Source organism: Lactuca sativa, chromosome 5, assembly GCF_002870075.4.
Source record: "Lactuca sativa cultivar Salinas chromosome 5, Lsat_Salinas_v11, whole genome shotgun sequence".
NCBI lineage: Eukaryota > Viridiplantae > Streptophyta > Magnoliopsida > Asterales > Asteraceae > Lactuca > Lactuca sativa.
This window is the reverse complement of record NC_056627.2, coordinates 368,515,471-368,526,397: the sequence shown is the minus strand read 5'-3', so window position 1 is coordinate 368,526,397 and position 10,927 is coordinate 368,515,471. Positions and strand designations below refer to the sequence as shown.

At 37.0% G+C, this 10,927-nt stretch overlaps 1 protein-coding gene across 1 annotated transcript; it reads left to right on the top strand.

The window, feature by feature from the left end:
• Nucleotides 1-505: 505 nt before the first annotated feature.
• LOC111892428 (protein SLOW WALKER 1) lies at nt 506-2,385 on the top strand. Its single transcript, XM_023888472.3, has one exon. It carries the CDS (start codon nt 584-586, stop codon nt 2,183-2,185), a length of 1,602 nt encoding a protein of 533 aa, XP_023744240.1. The 5' UTR covers nt 506-583; the 3' UTR covers nt 2,186-2,385.
• Nucleotides 2,386-10,927: the final 8,542 nt, after the last annotated feature.

The following is a 10,927-nucleotide window of genomic DNA, read 5'->3' as shown; positions in this document are numbered from 1 at the left end:
AAACAAACAGCACCTTAGAAAATTTGTAAAAAAAATTGTTCACATTTAGACAATTTTCTTTTTAGTACACATTTGACAATTTAACTTGTTAAATGTGTTCACAGATTACCATTGTTACTTGGTATAACAGTTGACAATGATAGTATATGAACAAATTGGACAAATTAAATGTTTAAATGTATAAAAAAATTGTTTAAATGTGAATAAGGCGAAAATGTAATTATCATGTCAAGTCGTTTTCTCTATAAAAAAACAAAAATTATTAATATTTATAATCTTTTTAGGAATAAAGATTGGTTCTCATATATTTTGATATTATTTTATAACAATAAAAAATTAAATTGAACTCAATTGTGAACAAAATTTATAAAGATCAATCTCTTTAATAAAGTTGATAAAAAAATATTTGATTGGTTGTAAACTTGTAATATAAATGCCAAATTTACAATATCCTGAAGGATGGAGGACTGAAATAGCAAGAGAGTAAAAGTTTTCTGCATATACACACAGAAAAACAGAGAGGAAAAACCCTAAACCCTAAAATCAAGAGCCTGTCTACCGTCGTCTTCCTTCCTCTACTCCAATGGCGGTCGATGATCGATCGGAAGCAATCGTGAAGACATTTGCCGTAAAACCAAAACTCAAACCCACTACAAACAAATCCACCCCAACGCCGGAATCCAAATACTGGAAATCGTTCAAGCCAAAACAAACACAAACCCTAGTATCATCCATAACTTCACTTTCTTTTTCCCCAACAGCTCCACATGATATTGCCGCCACCCACTCTGCAACTGTCACTATCTTTTCATCGCAAACCCTAGAGCCCAAATCAACTATCTCCTCCTTCAAGGACACCGCTACCTCCGCATGTTTCCGTTCTGATGGCCAACTGATTGCCGCTGGTTCATATTCTGGTCAGATCCAAGTGTTCGACCCTAAGAAACGATCTGCGCTCCGGCGCCTCCGTGGCCACTCCCGCCCAGTCCATTTTGTCAGTTATCCTCGCGTTGACAAGCTCCATTTGTACTCCGGTGGTGATGATGCCGTAGTTAAGTACTGGGATGTTTCGTCGGAGATTTTGATTCATAACCTAATTGGCCATAAGGATTATGTACGATGTGGTGATGGGTCTCCAGCAAGTGATGATATGTTTATCACGGGGTCATATGACCATACAGTTAGAGTTTGGGATGTTAGGGTATCAAATCAAGGATCCATGATGAACATCAACCATGGAGCACCGGTAGAGGATGTGATTTACTTACCATCTGGTGGTCTAATTGCCACCGCCGGAGGAAATAATGTGAAAATTTGGGATGTGATAGGTGGTGGTAAGCTGTTGCATTCTATGGAAAGCCACAACAAGACTGTAACTTCACTATGTGTGGGGAAAATAGGGAAAGATAGTGGAGAGTTCTCAAATCAGTATCGGATTTTGAGTGTTTCATTAGATGGGTATATGAAAGTATTCGATTATTCAACATTGAAGATCACCAGCTCGATAAGGTATCCATCTTCTCTCATGTCAGTAGCATTCTCACCAGATTGCACAACTAGGGTGATTGGTACATCAAATGGGATTCTATACGCAGGGAAGAGGAAAACTGATGAAAATCTGGGGTCTGTTAAATCTGAATGGGGAAAATACGTTGGTTTTGGAGCCATAGATGAGCCTGAGAAGAGAGTTCTAAGGCCTTCTTATTTTCGTTACTTCCATAGAGGCCAAAATGAGAAGCCTTCAAAAGGAGATTACTTGATCATGAGACCAAAAAAGGTGAAACTGGCTGAACATGACAAACTGTTGAAGAAATTTCATCACAAAGAGGCTTTAGTATCTGCTTTAAGAGCAAAAAACCCTGAAAACATCGTAGCAGTGATGGAGGAATTGGTGTCTAGAAAGAAACTATTGATGTGTGTTTCAAATTTGGGGATGGAAGAACTTGGGTTGCTTTTGAGTTTCTTGCAAAGATACTCAACAATGCCTAGGTATGCTGGGGTGTTGATTGCATTGGCTAAGAAAGTTGTTGAAAACAGAGCTAATGATATTAGTGGTTCAGAGGAACTAAAAGGCCATATTCGAAATCTAAAGAGGTCAATCATGGAGGAGATACGAATCCAACAATCTTTGCAAGAAATACAAGGTATAATTTCTCCTTTACTGAAGATCGCAGGGAGAAGATAGTTGATAAATCTCTCATATGCAATTTTTGTTTCTCGTCTTTTGGTTTTGGGGTTTTAAAAAGTTCTACAATTTTGTTTGTTTGCCAGAAGTTAAATTGTTGTTTATTATTAAATTGTTGTATTTTGAGGGATATGGGTGCTATTCTGTGACCTTATATTTTGTTTGATCCAGTTAGAGGTGTTACTGTTAGTTTATTCAAATTTGCGTCAAGTTTATCATTCTTTTGCAAATTTACCCAAACATGGTGATCCAATCGTACAATGTTTGGTAAAAGGGTTTTGACATAATCTTGACTATGAAATAAGAACCCTACTACGTCTTAAGCCTTCAATATCTAGTTTGTAATATGGTCTTAAATGTTGAAATCCAATCCAATGAAGACTCTTCCATAAATTTCCTTTTGTACAAAAAAAAAGTCAGGTGTCAAGTTGAAGTTATACATGTGACAAGATTTGCAACTAAGAGCATCTCCAATTGGAAACCTATGTTATAGGTTAAAAATATTGTCATATCTTCAACCCATTAATATTGACCTCTAATTAAATAACTTCTTTTATGACCTTTTTAAGTAATTTAACTAATTTATCCACTTCTATTTAAATGTTCCATAAAACCCTCTTATTTAACTAATCGTCAAATTTTAATATAAAATTTTTTAATAAATATTATTGCCAGCCGTTTAATATTTTAATAAATACTATCTTTTAACATTAATATTTAAATAATTGATTATAATATAATATATTGCTTTAATAAACACTAACACTAAATAGAGAGAAAATGAAACATTATTAAAAATAAAGGGGTTAAGTGATTATCCTATCAAAACATATTGACCACTCAGTATATATTGAGTGGTCATTACAACTTATCCAAATAGTAAAAAGTTTTAGAAAAAGCTCTCATTTAAAATGCTCTAAGGCTCTATAATCCAAGCACTCCAAAGAGAGAACATAAAACAGGGAAGGGCGGGTTGTCAACTGGATCTCTTCAAGGTTTTGTGACCATCCTATTTGGGGCGGGACGCGGCGCAGATAGGTCCGTGCATCGAGCTCATCACTGTACCCCTTAGGGGGTAATGATCCCCTACACCTCTTCCATCGAAATGACTTTGATGAACCATTTTACCCGTTAACAGTATCTTATCAATTTCCATTTTTCTCTTAAATTATTAATATATAATATCCATTAAAAAATTAATAACATACAACATTGTATTTTCCTTGAATTTTAAGGGTCTCCACGGGTTTGTTTGAGAGTGAAACCGAATCCAAACCGGTAATTTTGGTATTTGAGTTTTTGAAACCCATTGGGTTCGGTTTTTGAGTTTATGGGTCGAGTTTTCGAGTATAACCCATGGGTCAATCGGTTTTGCTTTTTAACTTATTTTCCAACAGTTCTAAATAAAATGTAACAAATCCAATGTGTTGTCCTCTTCCTTGCGTCCGGACATGAGAGGCTTTATCTTGTTTGCTTCTTATTAACGGATTAACTAGGCGGTTTATCGACTTAGAGTTTTGTGTCTTCTTGATGCAATTGTGCTCTCATGCCTGTGAGATGTTGAGAGATTAGATGAGAGGAGCATTATTAGTAAATGATGGGGTTAGGGTTTTGAATCCTTTCTATGTTTATTATTTCAATAAAACATTTAACATTTATTAAAAATGTATTAAATAATTACTAATATGTATATCAGGTCGAGGTTTATTATTAGTAAATGATGGGGTTAGGGTTTTGAATCATTTCTATGTTTATTATTTTAATAAAACATTTAACATTTATTAAAAATGTATTAAATAATTACTAATATGTATATCGGGTCGAGGTTTGAGTCAGTTCGTTTTTAGTGGGTCGGTTTTAAATCCAAACCGAATTTTTAGGTTTTGAAAAATCTAAACTCAAAACCGACAGTTTGGGTTTGGTTTCAATTTAATTGGTTTTTCGATTTCGCTTTTTCTCGACCCTAGTTAAAACAACTTGTGTGAATTAGAAGAAAAAAATATAAAATAAAGAATATCATAAGCGATTAAAAGGATACCTTCATGATTAGCCCAAGAGAGAAAGGAATGTATCGGCCCGACGCATGGAATGAATCACAACTTGGAATGTGGGATCTCAACTTCGCATGATAATTAATACCAAGAGGAAGACTTGGGTATTGTTTGTTTTTTCCCTACAACTTTTTTGGCCTTTTTTGTTTGCGCCATGTAGACATCAGTGTTATCGATGGCGATAGTGAAATCATAGCGACAACCTATCTACATGCCATATAGTGATAGCGATGGCTATTTCATTTTTAGAGATACCTATTAAAAAACTAATTGTGACAACCGTAAATTTCTGGTAAAGTCAAAGTCAAATAAAGTCAACAAGTCAAACCAGTCAACTCAATTAACCTTTCGTATATTAGGGTTTACATTATGCTTACTTTGTACAACTCACTATCTTAATATAAAGTATCGCTTAGAGTTTTCAATGTTCAGAAAATCTAAAATTCTAAAAGGAGTAAGTGATGTGACAACTCGATAAGACACCTTTAAGTACCCTTCGGGGGCATATAACACTAACAACAAGGCTTAACGAAGCCTACGGTCCTTGCACTATGAAGAAAAACACTAATAAAGACCCCCGACAAAATCTCTCTAAATCTCTCCCACACACACTCTCTCTCTCCCCCAAATCTCTCCAAGAATATGAAATCTCTCCCAAATCTCTCCAAGAATATGAAATCTCTCCCAAATCTCTCCAAGTATCTGAAATCTCTCCCAAATCTCTCCAAGAATATGAAATCTCTCCCAAATCTCTCCAAGTATTTGAAATCTCTCCCAAATCTCTCCATGTACCTTCCTCAATTGAAAACAACCCATAACTGAAGGAGAGAACCCTCTTGGTCCGGAACCCTCTTAGGAACCGGACAATTTCGCACCTCCCTCAGCTTTGGAACTTCTTCACTTCGGAAAGTGGCTCCGGAATGTCTTGCTTCGGACCATCTCGCATACGATAGGAGGACTTCGTCCGGACAGCCTCGCATCTCGGAAGCCTTGGATCCACTCCAGAAGCTGCAGACCTACTCCGGAACCTTATAAATGACTTCGGAATTTCCACATTTAGCTCCGGAAATTTCAAATTGACTTCGGAACCCTCGCAAATCCGAGCCCCACTCCGGTTTTTCAACCATTTCAGACTTTTTAGTGATCTTAAGTGATTTTTACTCCGGAAATTTCCTCAGACTTTTATTTTTCATAATTTAAACTCTCCAAACTCATATTTTGATGTATAACACCCTATATTATCATATTTTAAATCACATTTTGGGGAGAGGATCGTAAAGTAAGGACAATATCTATTGGGTGAGATATTGTGTTAGAGTGTTGACTTCCCATAGAGTGTGACTAAAGCTATCCCCCATACCCACGTAGGACAACCCTCGGTCATTATTCACCCCTACCTAGTCAACTATTTGTCCTTCCACACCCCTTCCCCAACTGGACAGTTTGATCAAAAGCTGGAAACCCTCATCTCTCCTTCCACTTTACTCACTCTCTCACCAAAAAAAGCAAACACTCCTCTCTCACTTTCCCTCTCTAAGAAACTTGAGACTCCAAGGCTGCCTTTGAGCTTTTCACCCTCATTTAGTAAGTATTCTCATCCTACATTGAACATTATTCACTCCTTCACTCAGATTATGAATCTCTCATAACAAATGTCACCATAACTGTTCCTAGATCTTCAACTCTCTAAGCTCCTACCAAGTGCTCTTGACTTGGAAACCCCTCTCTCTTCAGCATTTATCTAAGGAAATCACTCAAGGTGAGTTCATACCCCTACATTTCATGTTTTCTTCAAGTTTTAGGGGGGGGGGGGGGGGGGGGAATACAAGTTAAATCACCTTAAAACAACTCAAACTCATACTTCAGCTCTTCACATAAAAGTTAAGTCCTATTCACAGACTGTTTCGACCATATTAAGCATTTTTGTTTTCAAAACTGTTCTAGGTGCAAATAGTTCAGGTTTATACCTTTAAAATGACTACTTGCACATCTCCATACGATTTTTCTACAATTTATGGTGATTTTTACAAAAATGCCTATCATTTCAGAAACGAATTCGGACCAGTCTATGAATATGAACATTTTCACACAAGTTAGAGACTTCTAAAAATCATAATAAAAATTATGAATGAACTAGACACATTTTCTAAACTCTCATAGTTTACGGATTCAGTTTTCGACTTCGTATGATTTTTCTAAAACAGTGCAGAAAAGTTAAAAACTAGTTAACAACTTACAACTTTCATAACACTTTGTAACATGTTGAGCAAAGTGTTTATCTTTGATGACTTCATATTTTACATGTCTTTTCTATTAAGTTACATTTAAATAACAGAAATTACTCACTGAATTGTAAGAGTCCTTTAGCTTTACAAACTTACAAGATGAAACATAAGAGCATAGTTATGCATTACTAAACATACTACACGTAAACTCGTTATCGTAAATTGTGAGACACGTCTTCATTGTACTCTTAGAGTACATGTTAAAATTCCTGTAAGTTATAACCAAAATCTATTGTAGGGAGAGCGTGATACCTGTGTATAGATCTATATTGGGATTGACACCCCACACCTTGCTACTAGCTACAGCGGGGCCTACAAGTCTACGGGTGACAAAATGTCATAACAAATTCTAAACGTCTGAAAAACGTTGTAGCAGGTCATCTTGTCGTAGTATGGTTATAGTGACTCACATAGGGAGTTAACAACACTTCAAGTTTACGGGAAATTCTATTTTGAAAAGGGGTTTTATCTATTTAAACATGCATACATCGTTATAAATACAAAACACACATACACGCGGTCTTGGGATTTAAGACTACATAACATTCATTAAAGAAAATAAGAGATTTTTCTTGGGTATACATTACATTTACAAACAAAGGATTTCAAACTCTTCATCCAAAATCTTATGAACTCACCAACTTAGTTGTTGACACTTTTTCAAAATTACTTGTATTCTCAGGGAATCAGTGAAACAGGAAATCAACAGCTTTTGAGGATGAGACGTTAAATCGTCAAACATTTCATTTTTGGTCATCATAGTGTAATTGATTTTGAAACATGTAAACTCATACTACGGTGTAACTGTTTCAATTGTAATTATGATGGTTTATTTACTATGAGCACTATTATACTCGTTGTTGTGATACTATACATGAAGTTATTTCCACCCCCGGACGTTTCCGCCATCCTTGGTTTGGGGGTGTGACAGATTGGTATCAGAGCATTGTTTATAGTGAACATATTATATCAAACCACATAACATATATACAAACTATAAACATAAAGAGACTAAGATTTTTTGATTAAATGTTTTTCCCTAAAATTATACTTTTAAAAATAAAACGTTATTCTTATGAAAAAGTATAAGTACATATATGCATACCGGTATAGTGTCACGTCTAAGGAAAACGCGAAAGTTAAAAAAAAATAGAGGAGTTGTGCACTGTGATTATGCCTTGGGATATACAATCAAGTGCAACATCCCAAAAATACAAGCCAAAAATTTCATTTTTAAGTACGTCATTATAAAACCAACAGTGTAATCAAACATTTGTAATATCATGTCATGTCAAAACCAAAGTAGAAATAATCAAGCATGTTATCATAAAACAATATCAGAGTGTAATCCCAAAGATCTCATGTGCGGAAAACCATAGTGTGATGCGCTGCGATCAAGCCGACTCCTTTCCTTTAAAAACGAATTACCTGAAACCAAAACTGAAAACCATAAGCACGAAGCTTAGTGAGTTCCCCCAACATACCACATACCATATAATCACATAACATACATATATTGTCAGGCATATCTGGGTGCCTGACCTACCCCTTCGGTCCTCTCGACCATATACTGTCTAGTTTATCTAGGAGCTGGCCTCCCCTTCCGTCCTCTCGACCGGATACTGACCAATATATCTGGGAGCTTGCCTCCCCTTCGGTCCTCTCGACTGGATATTGACTATCATATCTGGGTGCTGGTCTCCCCTTCGGTCCTCCCGACCGGGTACTGGGGACTATTTCACCCCCTACTACTACCACATAACACATATATCACATAATCTATCTAGCATGGCTGGGCATGACCGCCCTTTCGGCCCTATCGGCCGGTAATCTGGGGGACTATCTCCCCCTACTGTCATTAGCACATAACATCATATCATACTAGCACAATAACATATCACAGGTAGTAGCAACCCTAGATGAATATCACAGAGACAATCATCTATCATACAATTCCTACTGGTGGGCCGACATTGTGGCCGTAGACCCACTGCTACTGGAAGGTAACTCACCTCACACTGCTAAAGTCCTGAAGACACAATGCCACACTTGCTGAAGTCCCGCAGACTCGACCCCAACTGCTGGCTGACAGATCCCGAACTGTCAACACCAAAATAACACCCAATTAATAATTGGGTCCCAATACATAACCATACGTACATTCTTTGGGTAATTACTACATTACCCCTCGCTTGGCTTATTCAAGCCCAAGGCCCAATTCGTAGGCCCAAAGTCAATTCGGAATCGAAGCCCAACACATGGCCCTTTTCCAAATTGGGCCTAGGCCTATACATGGTCTCATTCTAAGGCCCAACATCATATAATCATTAAGGTCCAAACTATGGCCCATCTATGGCCCAATTTTCCAAATTGGGCCCAAGCCCCTTACATGGGTCTTACCCGAGGCCCATTAACTTATTCTAGTCTAATTGCTTGACTTTGGATGACCCATTGATAACCCGATCATCAAGGCCTAATAGAAAGGCCCAACAATAAACCCAAGTGAAAATTAGGGTTTCATATAAAATGATGATTGGGGTTAAGTTTCCTACTTAACCCATTAAGGACTTAATCCATTAAGTCCAATATTGCTTAGATTAATCTTTGCCAATGATTATTATTTAATATCTCAAGTTATTAAATAATTCTCGTGTGTGTGTGACCCGATTAATTCTTAAAGTTAGGTTTTTATTGGCATTAGGGTGTTCCAATCCAAATATTACCCCATTTATCAATTTGTTGGCCTTTTATGACAATTAGGGCTTTATTGGGCCTAATAAGCCCACTAAAATCTTATTAAGCTCATATGAGTTTTATTGGGTCCATTAGAGTCCATTTAAGCTTCATTGGGCCCATTAGAGCTCCTTTGAGCCCATTAGGGTTTCTAGTACCCCAAACGAATCTATTACAATAGGCAAAGCGCACCGCCACCCGACACGGCGGCCGGTGGCGGCAGCCACCACCCTAAGGTGGTGGTTTTCCATTTTTTTTCATTACTCTTCCTTTTGTTACATTTTACAACTCTGATCCCAAAATTAACACACTAAACAAACTAATCACACATACACGCTAAAATACACACACCCGGCGGTACATGGTGGCAGCCACCACCTCACGGTGGTGGCAGTGGTTATCTTTGTTTATTCTGGCTAGACATAAACCACACGCACACTTCACAGATTGCATAGCACATGCCAGCCACCCACCTGGTAGCAAAAAGTCGAACACAATACCCTCTTCACGGCGGCATGCGATGGTCCCGGCGGTAGGAAGCAGCTGCACAAGATGGCGGCGACAGCGATAGCCGACGGTCGATCCTTGCAGTTCACGGCCTCGCTGGCGACTTGAGGCAACACATCAGCAGAACGCAGGGAAGGAGAAAAGGGGACGGTGGCAGCGAACGGCGCCCAACCTTGCGCCTACAGCCGACGGCAACGATTTCGTCTTCACTATGTGACACATTAACAAAAGATGAAAAGGAGGTGTGGTCGCGAATGGCAACAACGTCGACAACAGGGCGGACTCCCGCTGGTGGTCATCATCGCCCCCACGATGGAATGGTGACAACGTTGTGACGGCTTGGTCGTCGACAACTACAAGAAATTTGGGTATTTACCCACACATAAATTAGCTACTCATGTCAATGTGTGGGTAAATACCCACACATATTTTTATATGTGTAGTTAAATGTCAATAATTATTTTTATATAAAGGCAAACACTTAATATATGTTGGTAATACTTTTTAGCCACACTTTTCGTAGGTGGGAAAATTTCCCCCAAAATTTGATTATATATTACATGTTCGATTATACACAAATATGTTGAATTTTGTTTATATGCAAATAAAATTATCTACACATACATAAAAACTTAATACATGTGTAAGTAATTTTTGAAATTTTACGTACACAAAATATTTTTATATTAAATGTAGTTAAATAGAGTATTATATTTTTTGTTTTATATTTTTGTTAATGACGTAACAAATTAATACCTACACATATTTATGACTCTAAAAAAATTGTGGTTAATGTGTGCATATTGCTTACACATAATACTATTATATAAAATGTATAGATAATATGGAATGACATTTAAATAAAAAATATATGTAAATCGGCACTTATAACTAAAATTCAGAACAAATTAAAACTAAAGTATAAATTCAACAACAAAATGTAAATTAGGATGAGGTTTTGAGATCTAGATAATATCTTTCGAAATTGGTGAGATTATGGCTATACATGGAGACGGTTGTTCCAACAAAATCGCCCCCACAACACGTCAAAATCCTATCAAATTCAAACAATACAAGGCTGCAAGGAACGAGAATGAAATTCTAAATTTTCATTTCCCTCCTGTCATATTCTTTTCCCTCTAATATTTTTTTTAGTTCCCTCCTCA

Excerpts from the sequence above, each read along its gene's own strand:
- LOC111892428 (XM_023888472.3), top strand. The coding sequence starts at position 584 with ATGGCGGTCGATGATCGATCGGAAGCAATCGTGAAGACATTTGCCGTA.